The 17,301-nt window shown below is 40.8% G+C and overlaps 1 protein-coding gene across 4 annotated transcripts in view; it reads right to left on the minus strand.

Annotated features, from left to right (window-relative positions):
* NFIB (nuclear factor I B) overlaps positions 1–17,301 on the minus strand; it is a 353,009-nt gene that overhangs the window by 28,149 nt on the left and 307,559 nt on the right. For 3 of the 4 annotated variants that reach the window (XM_078675900.1, XM_078675901.1, XM_078675902.1), the window contains one exon: positions 13,190–13,278. The exons of the other annotated variant lie outside the window; for it this stretch is intronic. In XM_078675900.1, coding sequence (XP_078532026.1) covers positions 13,190–13,278 — 89 coding nt within the window. The remainder of the gene's footprint in view (positions 1–13,189; positions 13,279–17,301) is intronic. 4 annotated transcript variants of the gene reach the window in all.

Genomic DNA, 17,301 nt, shown 5'->3' on the forward strand with positions numbered 1-17,301 from the left:
TATTTTCACTCTGATTTGAATAAATGATCTGACTAACTGCTGGTGTGGTTGCCAGGACCTGTGCGGGTATATCGTATTGATACTTGGTTAGAATGTGTCACCTTGATTTGTTTTGCAAGAAGATTAGTTTGTTTTTCAAGGACATGCACCTATCTCTGCAAAACAGATGTTGTCCATCCTACTGTGACAAAGATGCTTCATCCAAGACAACAAAGACCGTGTGTCTGGTTTGCACCCTTTTTGGACAGATCCACAGACAAATTATCAATTTAAAGGGACAAGAGACTGGCTGTATACTGAAAGTGATCCGCACTTTCATAATTTGAGCTGCTCTCTCTGAGATAGAAGAGTCAGAGAAAATTACAAAAGTCACATAGAGTCAAACCACCTGTGCCATCTTCAGGGCTGTGGTGACTAGAGACGTGTTTACAATGACGGCAAAAGCCTCCGGTGCTTGGCAGAGAAACTGGCACAAATCTATAATGCAAATATGGAAGAGAAATTAAATCTGGGCATTGTGCGTAAGTATCTGAAGCAGCTGTAACACTGTTTCATAATAGCTGATGAAAACCAAAGCAGGAGTAATCACCTTTGAGGATTAGACTGTACTTCAGTGTCCCTTTTCACCTTATAAAAATTGGAAACACAGGCATGGCCTTATCCCCATAGATGGCGTGTGCGTGAGCACATGATTCCGGGCAGCATCAAACCTGCTCATTTAGTCCCTCTATAAAGTGATTATTTTAATTCCAACTCAATAGCTTAAGCTGAAGGCATCTGTGGAACGACTAGTAGAGACAAGGATCGATTGTCCAAGGGGAAGGACCAAGCGGCTAATTTTCCAAACTGAAGGATAACAATATCAATGCGTGTTTTTGTAAGTTCATAGTCACTGACAGTTGTCAACATACACTTGTAACTCTCAAATAATTTTATATGCATATTGAAATCTTTATTTTACGCCGTTGTGCTCATACTAACGTCAGAAGCAATTATTTTAAAACATTATGACAACATATTTGCCCAAGTTCTGGTAATAAAGCAACTTTTCCTAATTAATTAATTTTCTATGATTTTTTTTTACATCGACTCTGTATTATGTGATGCAAATGCTTGTCTAATTAAAATGGTTTATTGCATTCAAAGGCAAAAATCAAAGGCGAAAGATGACTATCCCCAAGTAAGAGTTACGGAAAGACTATACTAATACTATCACCGAAGGCTCATGAATTTGCTGAGCACCCTTACGAAGGAAGCTGTGGTTGTAAAATAGGCAACCACTAACTTGACTGACAGGTGCCCCAGACTGTTGCTCAGTACAAAAAATGGACATACAGGGTAAATAAGGGATGGTTGCTAATTAACTGAATATCCACCCTAGGGACTAGCACCCATATAGCAGGGAAAATGGTCTGAGAATTGGCAGCCAAATACAATTGTGTTTGAATTAATGCACGTAGGGGCGCCAAAATCCTGGAGTACTGTGTAGACTAGATGCTACATGCCTGAAGATTAAAACCAGATTGTAGACAGTTCAGTTTTATTCACAACCCATAAGAGGGAAGGCTGAATGATGCAAGTGTACATCCTGCAGTAAAGTATGAGTCCAAGATACAAGAGATCCATTCAGGTCCCATAAAAATATTTACACTACAAGCTGCACGAGTTTTCAAACCAAGCCAAGAGTTGGAACAAGAGGAGGGAAAAAGCAGCATTATTAAAAGTGCATTGTCAAAAAAGGGGACTGAATGCATTGATATGTCCTGCACGCAGAAGCGGCAGGAAGAAAACCTAGTAAATAAGGTTTAAAAGGAGTGGGACAAAAATGATGGAACAAATGTATTAAAAAAGAAAGAGGGCTGGTGGACTTTAAGGAGTATGTTTATCTGATTCGTGGGGCATGCGTACAAAGGGGCAAGAATCTCGCAGAAAGATTTTAGAACCATAGTTCAATTTTGCCAAAAGTCAAACTTAATCACTTATTGCCTACACTTGACTTTCTTCACACTGGACCACTTCATCGGAGCACATTTTTACCAGAGGAAAAACAGAACATATTTAATATAGCAAAATTCATGACTTCATATACATCCGTATTTCTTTCATGTACACCTTTGTCATATGGACTTTGGCATGGAGGAACAGAAAAGATAATTAAAAACTTTATTTGTGCTCTAAGGTCGATCCTTGAGCAAACATCCAATTGTCTTGCCAAATATAAGTAGTGGTAAGGAGCATGAGCTCTGCTGGCATTACTTACTACTATTTTATATACACAAAAACAGGAATACATGGATAGATATCATTGCACAACCACTTAAGCACACAGCCAAAAATTATGTTTAAAAAGTGCGTTTAGGATTAGAATTAGTATGAAGGTTTTATGTTTTTAATCTTCTTACATAAAATACATTTGACTGCATGTCTTTCTTCCTTTTCTAGTTTATGTTTCTAAACCCTTGAACAAAGCACATTTATCATAGCCATTTAAGGAAATGAAGAGCTGAGGAACGCATTAAAAACAAATGCTGACAACAACTTAAACATCATTTTAAAACTCATAAGGAGTGTCCTGTGTCATGGAAAAGCACATAGAGATCATTGGGAAGGTGAAGAAGAATGGAAATATATCCATTTATAAGTACTCGCAACTGTAAAATGAAAATGTAAGACGCGTCTGGCTTTTTTTTCTTTTTTTACTAGTTTCCAGGGTTTGTATGTGGGATTGTGCCTGGAGTTGCAGAGTGGTCATAAATTGGGATGATGGTTACAAGTAGGCCTGGTGAAATGTAATTTACGCCAGCATAATTCACTTAATTTCGGGAATTTTGCGTTATGGTTGTCACATGAAATTCACGAAATTATGCCTATCAGCACAATTTGTCGTAAAAATTTACAGTGGATGGCTGGGAACAGCAGACCGTGGGCAGCTGTTGTTTGCAGTGCTTTTTTGTGCACTTTTTTTAGTACAATATGTACCTTTGCATCAAAAAATGAACCCAGGACGCATAACACAAAAGCTAAATACGCAAATTTCGTAAATCCTAATTATATGATGAAGCTCTGCTGGCAGATATATTTTAGTGCAAGCCTTAGATAAAGCAACATGAACGTAGGCACATATTAGGGTATGAAATACATCCATGCACTGCAAGAGAAAATATTCGAGAAAGAGAGAAACTCTCTTCAGTTCACCAGGCCTAGTTTTGGTTGTTTACAATTGTCTATAGCAGATATCTGATGCACACTTAGCAGTGCACTACACAAGTACGTTTCGAAGCTTCGGTCTTGGTTTATATCAATCCAGCTCTGCGTAAAGATGCACATTCCATATCCCCCGTCTTTCTCCGGCTGAACGATTTATGCCACAGACTTGATTTCCTGCGCCCGGGACAGCGGTCTGCAGCAAGGCTGTCGTTTCAGGCGGGCAGCGGGGACAGAGCTGTAGATCTTCTCGGAATGAAGGACAAGACCTGCGGCCAAACCGGCGCGAGGACAGCTGACCCCGCGCCCCCGGGAGGGCAGCTCCTCCTCGCGCGCGGGGTTCACTGCCAGGGCACGGCGGAGCGGGCGCTGACGTTGCACTTCTGCCTTTAACCTGTGGCGTGCCGTCGCACAGCACGCACTCCGTTTCCCGCCCCTCTCGGCTCTCGGGCCCAGCTGCAGTGGTGCTGGCGGGCAGATTACGAGTCTTTGCGCGCCATTGTTCCCCGGTGCAGAACGAAAAATGCAAACCCCATGATAGGGTGGCAACCTTTCCCCTCCCAAAAATGGAAACGTGTTCGTTTTTAGATTTTAGTAAAGACGGATGCAGGTACGTCAGATTTAAACAAAATATCTATATCAGCGGTCGAAGTGCATAAAAAAATATATATAGGTACTGTGATGATGTATGCCATGGGGTCGGATCAGTGAGCTTGGGGGCGCGGTCAAAGGTGTGGCTAAAATAAACAAAATATTCTTTCAGGTGTTTTTGGTCTTTCACCTTCAGGTAACTACATATTTAATAGCGCACAGCTTAAATGAGAAATACTTTTCAAAAGTTATTAATCAATGGCAGATGCACTAGGGACATTATGAAACCTCTATTATTTAATAGAGGCGGAGAGCTGTGGTGCAGCGGCCAGGGCAGCTGACTTCGGAGCACAGGGTTCACCTTTCGATCCCCGGTGGCAGCTCAGCTCAGCACCATGTGACTTTGGGCAATAGCTCACTTAATTTCCACGACGGCCCCCAGCGCCTTGAGACCTATAAGCAGGGCTCGAGTCCGGGTACCACGCGGGTGGATGGCGTCCACCCTCTTATTTTACCGGGAGCTCGTTAACTGGAGCAAATGGAGCCACACATTCAGTCTTTGGCCTCTCTGGGGCGAGATCGTAGCTCATTCAGAACACTGCTCACACGCTGGCTTCTCTGATGCAATCGTATCTAAGGGGTGAGCGAGGGGAGGCAATGAGTCTGATGGGTCAAGCCACCTTTCGTGACGTCACTTCCTGTCGTGACGTCAGCATCCCCCCACTTCTTTTTTTAGGAATTGTGCCCTGCCTATAAGGGTGAGTTGTTCGAGCTTTACAAATAGGGATTTAGATTTAACTATGCACCGCAAAGGTCTGGGTAACCAGAGAACCACAGAAATATATCTTGGTTGGTGCAAAGGAGAATATTGGAGTGTATTTTTAGTGCTACAAAGTCCAGGCCTGTGACAGAAAGCACTGTGAATATATAAGTCATTATTTTAAACTTGCATTACATAAAGTATAAGCTAGGCTGCTCCAAGATGCTCAAAAAGGTTTAATATAAAGTGTTTCTTCCAAAATATCGTTTTTAGTACTTTTTTTTTTGGTACTGTTCATATTTCCTCCCTCAAATCCTCCTGGAGATGATCAGACGTTGTTGACACACTGTCTCAGTGCACTAGGGTCTCGTATGACAAACTTTCCAGGGGGTGATCCTAGTTCTCATTTCTCCACTGTACTGAACTACAAAAAACATTCAAACTATTTTATCAAACAGGTTAAAAAAAAATCAGAGTTGAACCACAGTTGCACAATAAATGCCCACTCTGCGTGCGCCAACAACTCCAACAGTGCCTCAAAGAAATGCAGCAACTTTTTATGGCAGTCTGTCTGGCGGGAGGTAATTCACCCTCCATGCTAAGCCTAGTCTTTGGTGTCTTCTAACAGTTTGTCAGCAGAGATCAAAATGCTGAGCCGAATTATATCTGGTGTCAGTGGGGGCGTGGGGCAGTAACGTGAACTAGATCTCTCCAGAGGCTGGGGCAGAACAACCGTGAAAAGATCAGTGAGAATGGGTTATCCATCATGTGAAAGCCCCCTTGTCTTGTTTTACGATGAGCGGAATATTATGTGCTTTTTGAACGCAAAATCTCTGCATGACTAGAGGTAGCAACACCACTGCCCAAGCTGGTGTTGAAACTCAGAAGGGACTTACCTGTTAACAAGAATGTGTGATGCTTCTAAGTAAAATTCGCTGCCGGTAGCCTACCCGTTAGAAGAGCCTCAATTGCTTTTTGCCGCCCTGCTTAACTCAGGCGCAGCTTGTCCCGCCGGCTGTTCAAGTCTAAGCACCTTTCAGCGATCTATCATTGAGTGACCAACCGGACCACCGACACCCTCGCTCGCCCGCCTGGGTCTAACTCACTGTGTCCATCGACAACCCTGTCCTGATGACGATCCCGACTAAAGGGGATCGAAACGCCGTCGACTGTACAGCTTGAACTATACGACGCATATCACGTTTTGTGCTCCTGTATAAATAAGTGGTTGTCAAGTGATTATAACTTGTTTTTCGGAGCCATTATTTGATGTAAATACTTTGGTTAATGCGTCGCCAATGCTGTTGTTTTTAGCACTTGCACTTTCACTATCACTAAACTGTATATAGCACTCGCACCAAGTGTCACTGGGTTGTCACAAGATCCGCTCTGTACAGTGCTGTTTTAAACTGTATTGACATATGAAAGATCTTTTTCCCTTACCTCTTGGTAAATTATACCACTTCCTCTGAAAATCAATTGACTCCTTGTCTTTCTCTCCTGTGTAATGCATATTGCATACATTCTTTGAAACTGCCTTCACGTAAATCCTGTTGGGAATTGTTCTAGCTTACACGATACACCCATCCCAACGAGGTCTATGGGTTTTCTCCTGTTCTTCCTATACAATCTAAGTAAAATCCAGCATAGTTTATTATCGTGTGCAGCCGATGACAATATGCAAGAACATATATGATGGACTTACACAACAGTTATTTTAAAATATCAAAAACACTGCATTACAGCTTTACTGAAAAATACCCTTCTTGTCTTTAATTTCTAATCAAGACTGAACTTTCTGACCTACTGAATAATAAAATACTGCTGGGATTTCAGAGTGACCAACAATTAGCAAAACGTGAATTTAAATTCACTTCATACATATTGATTGTGGATATAAGGAAAACCTGTGATGATTTTACTATTCAGTGGGCCAACCACACAGTCCCATTTCATTCTTGCCTTACATTTAAAATCACCTCTTTCTGTGTTCTAATTTCAACAGATTATCTCAGCAGCATTACGGATTGGCTAGCCAGATGTTCACAAACGTTCTGACTCCACTGCCATCTAGGGAACTTCAAGTGAAAATCCTAGAGCAATGCTTGGTACCTTCTTTGCAACATCATCTGCCATTAGGACATGTGAGCATGTGGCCGTATCTTGCGCTGACACTTGTGAGAGGGCACTTCTTATTATACATTTCAGTGTTGTCAGAATAATGCTAGTTTTGCAGTTGTTTCTACCAACCAAAAATGTATTGTCCACAACACAATACATTTACAAGACTGTGTAGCTCCAGGAATCATAAATGTTAATCCTGCGTCCTGAAAAATATTCCTTGTCATAGGTGGTGCTTCAAAACCCTATTTTCACCTTATGAAGCAAAGAGATTTCAGGAAGGGTAAACTTCGATTTTCACTTTAAAAAAGTCTGCATTTAGATCACTTTATTTGGGCACAATGATTACTCAACATTGCATTTATGTGGTGCATCCCTATACCACTCTGACTCGCTGTAGATGAAGAGATCCTGCTGAATGAGGTATAGCAATCCTCAGAGCAAGAATTTGCTCATCACAACACATTTCCTCAATAGATGAAAAACTGAAAGGGGTAAAGTTAGCAAAATGTATTAAACTGCCATTTGAACTATTTTCCAGTTTCTGCAAAATCCTTCACATAATCCTTTATACATGCTACGGATATGATGTGAGACAGGAGTCAGGCACGCCTGTCGTTGTACTGCAAAGGTAGGTAAAAATATCATCTGTATCTGTTAACTTACATTCCATAGTTTAAACCTAGCCAGTTGGCAGGGGTGTTAGGAAATATATATTACAAATGGATATTTAGTTTTTATAGGAAATTCGAAGGATAGGGAACATTCCTCAAGTCGATATTTTCATTTTCTGGAGAACCTCACCCTTTTACCCGGGGGATGTCCAGCATGACAAGGGCGGGGCAAACTATGTAAAAAATCCTAGTGCTCTTTGATGTGGGGTGGGCCAGGTATCTTGCAGATGTGCACAGAAGGAAATTGGGCACATGTAATGAATGACAAGTCGTCCATTTGTCAGGCGATTGGGCTAGTAACATTTGTCAAAGACGTTTACATTCAAAGAATGTTTTACAAGGTGAATGAAAAAACAAGATATCTGAAATTTGTTAAGGGTTCCATTCCAGATCGATGACCCATTGGCCTGAGCTCTGGAAGATCTATTCAGGATTTTTTTGCAGATTGCATCAGCAGCAAGCAGAATGCGGGGCAGCGGGTTTGTGACCGGTACGAACCTACAAAATTGAATTCCTAAGGATTGTTTTCTCACTAGGCCATATTTCCCAGCGTGCATCCATAACTGTACATCCAAAGAAAGACAAGATAAATGGGTGCTAGGGCTTCCAAAGTGCATTGGACCAATTAATATGACTGGTAGATGATATTTCGGCTGATTTAACACATCTGTTCTTTCAATCCAACATAAAGTATACACTAAGGCTTGGATGTGTGGGGTCTGTGTTGTGGGACCAATTGTGTTCTTACCCTGGTCTGTGGCGTCTAAACGTTTATAAACGTTCATGCTCTCATGGTCAGACTCAAGGCTCTGAATGCTCCCAGTTAAGGGTCAACGAGTCAAACGAGCCAAGGAGCAAAACCCTGGCTTTCCATGTCATGCTATTCTAAAACACCTTATAACTATAAGTAGAATCCTTCACAGTGGTAAAGTATGGAACAGGAGCTGCCATTTCATGTTCAATCAAAAACACTGATCTTTATTGATTGGCTAACTTTTAACCAAACCTTAGGAGTAACGTTTCAACCTTTCAAACCATAGAATGATATTTTAATGTTTCCTGGGTATTCAAATATAGAACTCTGTCCTACAAAATGAGTCATTGTTCACACTGAATTGTCCTGATATGATGATGATTGGTAGCAAAGTCCAACGTGTATTGTATACTGTACAGGTTCACATGAGGCAGATTCCTATTGAAAACGTCAGAAACAAACTCTCAATTATGAATTATGCAACTTTTCTCCTGTCTACTCTTTCTGTATTCCCCAAATGCAAACCTGACTTGCAAGCAAAAACTATTCAGACTTGCCTATTTAGCAAATAAGATACTCACACGAAAGGGTACAAATTATCAAAGTAATTTGCACAAGACACTGAGGTTCTATCTATTTATCTATCTAGCTAGCTATCTATCTAGCTATCTATCTATCTATCCATCTTTCTATCCATCCATCTATCCATATGTCTATCTACCATCCGTCTATCTGTCAGTCTATCTTCTAACCCTTGAAGCAACCAATCTGCCTAGCCAACTGTCCATAAATATGTTCTTATATATGGGACCATGAACCATGATGCAGTCTTATAGCCCACCGCTGATGGCTATAATGGTTGTTAAAGGCCCTCCCCCAAGTTACAATGAGGGACTATAACGAGGGAGAGGGCCTTTCTCAAATAGTATAGTGCGAGACAGAAGGGATTTCAGGCTATCAGAACATTCCAGTAACTGAGGGCAGAATGTTCTAAATTACACAAGGAGAAACATTCCACACTTTAAGAGCCGTGGACAGAATTACCGCTTGCCAATGGAAATGTTGAAATCTGGCCAGTTCTGTTGGAGTTCCCTGTGTTTTGGGTCAAAATAACAATGTGGAAATAGCAAAGTGAAAATGCCTAAATTATTTGGTGCCAGCCGATAGAAATCCAAACTCCGGAGTAGTAAAGCAGCATTCATGTGCATTGCTCTTTTTGGCAAAATAGAAGTCGTCTTAAAATCTTCAGAACCTCATTCCGATTTTTGCATTTTGAAAGTTATGGCCAACAGACAAACAATTTAGTTTAAAAATGAAGAATTTTTAGCTGATCTTCTGAATTTGTCAACAAAATATAGACCATTCCACTTGTTTAGCTGTGTGTGATGCATCATTTGATAACACTTCCATGGCAATAGTTGGCTAAACCATTGGTATTGTTAGTCTGATATTGCTGTGGGATAACAACTTACCTGGAGCAGTTATGTGGAATGTTGTATGATACATTTATGCCCAAGATGAAACCACGTGTAAAGAGTACTGGCTTGTTTTGCAACCATAATTAACGTTTTAAAGTGTTTCATGGGTGGCTGGAACAAGAACAACATGTGTAATGTTTATTTTACCTCTTATGAAAACCAGTTGAGTTTTTAATTGGAAAAGGACAAATTATTGTGTGCCACTATGGTATCTAATAACAATCTACTTAAATGGTTAAAATGCTTACTGGGAAATCACGATGGAACAACTCTAAAATGTACATTTACAATAGCATTCCAACTTCTTTTTCCAAAGACCTAGTTCCATGGATGAGAGCACTTCGACTGAGACTGTGTGCCTTCCTCAGCAGAGGTGTCTATTTAGTTTAATTTAAAAATCGTTTGAGCTATTAAATGATTTGTTTAACTATTAACTAAAGCACACCATGTGTGTAACGTCTTTACCAGATATTATGAACAAGTTAACAAGAGTCACTCAAAGTCTTAAAGAGTCCCACGGCCATGGCATATTAGCTGAGCTCACAGCAGCCGCGATTTATTTTTAATACGTGGTGTGAACAGTTTAAATATTTACAGAAATACTTAACTATTAGGGTAAGTCATTATTTGTAAACAATAATGTCCCAATTCACAAATCACCCAGTTGAACCTAGGTGGGAAAAGTGGGTCTTTTGCAAACATAAAATCCAAATCTGTATTGCTAGATTGATGGAATATTATGTGTATATGGTACTTTTAGGAATGTGGCAGAATTGCTACATTTGCAATTTAAGAAATAAGTGGGGTTGTGGATATAAAGGACTAGGCAGACTCCACCTAAGGTATTTCAGGACGTGAATGGGGAGAAAGCATCCTCATATTCAAAGGAAGTGTAAAGTATGGTGTTTCACCACTTGGGTTTTAGAAGAAAAAAAATAGATGTGAAAGTGCAGCATTAACACAAGTCGAATTTCAATATGTTAGACAATCTGCAGTCTCAATTTTTATGAATTTCAAAGCGCTAGAAATTCTTTAATCTATTTATTTATGTGAGAACGTCTGGGATTGTTTGTGAATCCATTAAAATCCATTAAAAGTCATGTGCCCCAAATGTAGGAGGGCACATTACTTACTGTGGGGTCGGTTGTGCATTGAGTCCTCATAGTTTCTTAGTGTGAGAGAGCAAATAATATGCATATAAATGGAAACAAACTGTCTGGCGTTAGTTTTCTTATTAAAAGCAAGCTGCAACATGAGAGCAAACATGTAATATTCATATTTTAACACTACTTGCTTATAATAAGTTATTACATGTGAGTAGTACTGTCCTCTACAGCCGCACAGAACACCTGGACGCACATTCTCTCAGAAGTTCAGAGACAAATGGTAAACAGTTTTCAAATATTCTCTGTGTTACAGAAGATAAGAAATTCTGGGGCATATTTACAAGCCCCCTGACCACCAGAGCACCACTTTTTTGATGCTCCGGTGGCGCAGTGTGCTGAGCCATGCAATGCCACCCTGCGTGGTTTTTCATGGCCTTGTAAATGTGGCCCCCTTCCATACATTTCTCTGCCTCAAAGAGGCATTCCCTGGGTGTTGCTGTGGGTGTTCCCACACAACACCAATGTAATCTGTGGCATTCCCAGATTTACAAGGTTTTGTAAACCTGGTAATGCATCAGATTATAACGCCCAGGGGAGGCGTAAAATTGGTGCAACAAGGAGAAATACCTTTATTTCTCCTAATTTTATTCTCTTTCTATGTGTGCTGCATTATGAAGCATATAAAGGAGGGAATCGCAATCAATGATTGTTTTTGGGCAGGAAGGTCGTCCCTTCCTGAACAAAAACAATCATCCCTGCAAGCAGGCACCCTTGCACCATGGTTCAAGGATACCTGCATTGGTGCTAGGCAGCCTATTGTGAGGCAACACTGAGAAAAGCACAGGGATGTGTCGTACTGTTGTAAATATGATGCATCCCTGCACTTTCCTAATGACACAGCTCGGCGCAGCAAAATGGCTTGCAGCGCCGGACTGCATCATTATCTTGTAAATATGTCCTTCTGCCTCTTACGGAGCGCCGAGTGTAGCATTAGATGTCTGCGCACTCTCTTTCACAGATTGCAGACAAGGAGATCAGTGTAGGAGTTCTGCTCTCACTGATCTAAACCATGGAGCCACACAGTGAACTGATGTGGACGGAGCAAGAACATGTTGTACTCTACATTAGGCCGTCTGCGATTCATGCCGATCCATCAGTGTTGCTGCAACGCGCTTAGTTGAGATTTTTATCCAGAACTTTGTATTTTTAAAGGAGAAAATTAATCTAAATGGCTGTATTTCAGAGCAGTTTGATTTTTTCTCTTGTTGATGTTTTGTATTGTTAACCTCTGTGCCATTGTACCAAATGCCACCACATCATGGGAAACACCTTCACACTGTCTTGTCATCAGCAGGCTTCATTCTGGTAGTTGCAGTTTGGTACGTAACACTGCACATTTGGGTTCAAACACTTACTATGCAGAGTGTTTATGGGAAAAACAAGTTTGGAGGCCTTGTGACTACATATTCATTAGAACCCTTAGAGACATACATTACTCTTAATATGAATGGTAAGGAGGAGTGTGTATCCCTAGTCCTCAGCTTGCCAAAGCCGAAGGTTGATTTTCACCAGCTAAAATATTCACAGCAGTTAAGTGTGTTTTCGCCGTAGGTCAACTAATGTATAGGTGTGCATGCATTACAGAGATGTATATCAGTGCACAGGTCTTTGTTTTGTGTGGCTACAGAAATCTGTACCTGTTTTTTCAAAGGTTATGATAGACAAACTTACATTACAACCATTTAAGTTACACCACCTTGTGCACCAACTTTTGTTACATTTTCAACGGGTTAGATAATAAACATATCTTTGTTCTATTAATCAGTGATAAATGTAATCATTAACGTAACGACATAGTTACGTTTTTTTGATTTTTCCTTGTATGTAAATGTAGGCTAATCACCTTTAACGAGTCATCCTTTCTTACCACGGTGTAATTGTTTATTTATAGCTCTCAACTGCACCAGCCATTCTCTCAAGATTAGTGGGTTAGTAAACTGTGGCTTACAATACATGGCTATTATAGTAACAATCTTTCCAAGCAAAGCAACCAAAACATAATTGGACTTGCTACACAGCCCAAGGAAAAACATATTACAGAAGAAGTGATGTGTTTATTCAGCGACATAAACAATCTGCATTTTAACTACAGGGCCCAAAATATAGTATTTACTTTCTGAGGCATAGCTGAAGTGTCACATATACCGAAACCCTCAAATCTTAAAATTGGATTATCGGTGTATTTGACAGCAACAATTTAGCCTCCCCGGGCATTTAGTTAACAGCACCGAGGATGTTATTACTTTATGTTAACAATACACCGAACTTTGCAGCAGCATGTAAAGGTTTATGTAGTACATAATACACAGAGGTGTTCATGTGAAATACATCGATCTATATAAATATATTTATTTTCTAGCAGGGCCACCTAAAACAGATATTGAAACTCTATGTACTGTATAAGTTTAGAAGTGCAGGGTTTGAAATAATCAAAATATTACCTTTGCCAAGTTATTCCCAATGTGTCCTCACTGGCACTGGGGTATAAATGCCTGCCGTTTTGATTCATGGTCCAGTCACATATCCTCAGCTGTCAAGTGAAACCTAGCAGTCAGATTTGGATTGAGCAGCACTACAGTTTTTTTTACTATTTATATGAACACATGCAATAGCGCATACCTTAATTTCCCAATATGTCACTACTCAACTTAAGTCTCAAAAGCAGAATTTCTATAGAGGTTGTATAACAAATAAACAGCTACTTTTCAAGTAGTCATATAAGAGTATCTTGTGTGTTTTTAGCATACAACAATTAGACATTATTAGCATTACAAAGTAATCTAAAGAAAAGAAAATGTTAATGTTCAATGGTGACAGAATTTAGGCGGGAAATGAAAATGGCATTGATGACTTTTTTTTCCCTATGCAAGCAACCAAGGATTTGCTCAGGGACGATGAAATAAATATTCATTATTTTAAAGCATGCAATTATGAAATTTAGAAGACATGCAATTTATAGAAGGGATACATTTGCAAACAATACACATACCCTAGTAAGTATGCTTCTGACGACTGATGTGACCGCCAGAATCATATGAAAACAGAGAGCGTTGTAAAATGGTCGCTCGCTAACTATTCTGATCATTTGAAATTCAGCACTACATGGAAGAAGGCAGGCATGCAAGAGAGAGAAAGAGAGAGCAAAGTTTCCTTAGCAAACCTAAATCTTGAGCTCCCTCCTTCTCAGACGATGAGTGTAACCCTATACATTGGTGTTGCTCAACAGCTGCCATACCGTGCTAACAAATTTATAGGAAAGGTTTGCGGGCCATATTACGAGGAGCTGAATTTAAAAGTCTTTAGCAAAAAAACATGCTACAACTATGTGCTCTTAACCATGCAAGTTAGTATTGCATGCACAAGCAATGTGGAGTATATAGGACATCGCGGAATATACTATTAGCTTAGGTATGAAGTAGACATGCTGTACTTTTTTCAATGCTATGTGTGAATGTGCCTACAGGAAAGCTCTAGCATTTGACCTATCCTGCAGACAACAGAAAACTCTGGTGTTGTGGTTGCATTAATAATGCTTATAGACTAATTTGAATGTTTGTCTTAAATCCAAAAGAACGCTAAACTAAATCTAATGAGCATTACAATGGCAAATTGCTTTCCCCAGAGAGTACGCCTCCCACCATTCAAGTCAGAGGCCACTGAAGTCATCTGCGGCGTGCCACAAGGATCTTCACTCAGCCCCACCCTCTTCAACGTATACATGAGCCCCCTCGCGACCATCGCACGCCAACACAACCTCAACATCATCTCCTACGCTGATGACACTCAACTAATCCTCTCACTCACCAAAGACCCAAACATCGCCAAAACCAACCTACACGAAGGAATGAAAGAGGTAGCCGAATGGATGAAGCATAGCCGTCTGAAACTGAATTCAGACAAAACAGAAGTCCTTATCTTAGGTACCTCCCCCTCCGCCTGGGACGACTCTTGGTGGCCAGAGGCCCTTGGAAAAGCACCCATCCCGACGAATCACGCACGGAACCTAGGCGTCATCCTGGATTCCTCACTCTCGATGACCAGACAAGTCAACGCCGTCTCTTCATCTTGCTTCAACATTCTTCGCATGCTCAAAAAAACTTTTCGCTGGATCCCCACCGAAACGCACTGGTTACAAGCCGCCTGGACTACGGAAACACCCTTTACGCCGGTATCACCGCAAAACTTCAGAAAAGACTCCAACGCATCCAGAACGCATCAGCCAGACTCATATTAGACATTCCGCGTAAAGAACACATTTCCGGTCACCTGAAAAACCTCCACTGGCTCCCCGTCAATAAGAGGATAACTTTCCGCCTCCTCACCCACGCACACAAAGCTCTTTACGAACTTGGACCCGAATGCCTCAATACACGTCTCTCCTTCTACACCCCCTCCCGCCAGCTGCGCTCTTCCAACCAAGCCCTCGCTGCTGTTCCCCGCGTCAACAAAACCACCATGGGAGGAAGATCATTCTCCTACCTAGCGGCCAAAACCTGGAACTCACTTCCCATGCACCTTCGCCTCACTCAAAACCACCTAGCATTCAGAAAGCAACTTAAAACCTGGATATTCGAGAAGTAATTCCTCACCCCTCTTCAAGCGCCTTGAGACCCTCTGGGTATGTAGCGCGCTATATAAATTTATTGACTTGACTTGACATTATGCCTTTATAGACAACAAGAAAAGCAAACATTTCCAAACATTACTTGTCTATTGGAGACGGTGTAATCTGCAGCAGAGAGGGTGCAGTAACCGTAGATATTTAGGCCTGATTGAATAGATTCCACTTATGCAACTTTGAGCTGATATTAGCGCAAATATACATATTGACAACCCGACTGGTGCCTAACGTCAACACCTGATTGGTGCAAATAGTCATTGTACACTAGCTATTCAGTGCTAATATTGTTTTTTTTCTCCTATCAGCAGTGCGATACTGTATCACAGCAATTTACTTAATTTAGCAATAGGGCGGGCCTACGATGTATGGACTGAGGATTGAAATTGGCAGCAGACTTGAGGATTCTGACCTCAGCCTACAATTGTGGGTGCTTTGCAATATAAGAGTATTCCATGCAATGAATACAGGCTGCAATTTTGTAACAAAAAATCAAGAAAGGTTCATTAATATATAAATCCTAGTTGATTTCACTCAGGGCTTTTTTTGTGGTTATTTATCAGTGGTAATGCAGGTATATGCACATTGCCACTAAGACCTGAAGGTTTGTTTTTAGTTGCTATTACAATGATCAACAGGTTGTTTGATATACACTTGAGCATTAGGCTCATGTCTAGATGGGGACTTTTTCACTCATATTTGGACTTGAAATTTCTAGGTTGCAATCTTTCTTACTAACATCGTGGATATATATCTTTGAACGTATGATCTCCTGGAAACACAAATAGAAGATATGCCATTTGTTATGTGTATTTGTAAACTGTACTATCACCCACGTGGGGATCCTGCGCAGATGTGTGTGCCTAGCCCTTCCTATGTAAGTGTTTAATTAAATTTCAACTGTTCTGATGATCAAAAAGGAGAACAGTATGTTGGTTAATTTTACATTTAACTATCCAGATGTTTGGCCAATAAACCAACCTATGACATTACAAGGAAAGAGAGGTGATCCCTAGCCCAGAACATCAACAATGCAAATCTCTTTTAAATCATTTAGTAGAACTTTCTCAGGCCCATCTTTGCCACACCCAGGACTTTACTAAGCGCTGCATTTGTTCTGCTAGTAAATGAGGTAACTAAGCTTAATAAGGAGACTCTTCGGATATGAGAACGGAATAGCGTTATTGAGGCGGCTACAGTAAGGCAGCGAGTGATCTATCAGACCACACATGGACGAAACAGGATGATTGGCATTACGGCCCTATTCATGCATAGAGTGACTGGGAAGCATACAGTGTTTATACGCATTAGCCAGTAGAGTAGTCTACGCTTGGGACCCTTACTTTTCTTAATGCAGTGTATAAGCAGCCATTTATTTTTTATGTGTTAGCAGACACCCATAGTCAGTATCCCCAGCACTGAAACAGGTGTCCACTATTCCTGCTTTGCTTTCTAGGGATAGAGGGGACTCTACGATGCAGATGTGGTGTATCTCGTGGTGGTTCACCTTGTTACTCTGCCAAGCCCATCTTCACTTCAGCTATCCTTATCAATGCAGCGAAACAAATCCTGCTGAGCAGATGTCATCTGCAAGCACATTTCTGACATTAAGGAGATGTAGGAGGCTGAGATCAAGCATAACTTGAAACCATCAGACCGCTGCAATGATGCATTCTTTGGATTGGCCCAAGTAACAAGTTCTCTTCTTAAGAAAGAATGCAGCGAAGGGATCCAAAAATGTGCCGCATTGTACACCATGACTTTTGTGAAGAGCAACAAAACTGGCAAGGTGTCTAATTCCCATAAAACAAATATTAGGCACTTCGCGTGAACAGGAAGAATAGATTTTGAAAAGTATGGATAATTGTATTCCAGGAAGCATATCCATGTCTGTTGTTCTGGAAACCTATTGCTTCGCTCACACAGACAATATGA

The sequence above is a fragment of the Lissotriton helveticus genome, chromosome 2_1 (genome assembly GCF_964261635.1).
Source record: "Lissotriton helveticus chromosome 2_1, aLisHel1.1, whole genome shotgun sequence".
Taxonomy (NCBI): Eukaryota; Metazoa; Chordata; class Amphibia; order Caudata; family Salamandridae; genus Lissotriton; species Lissotriton helveticus.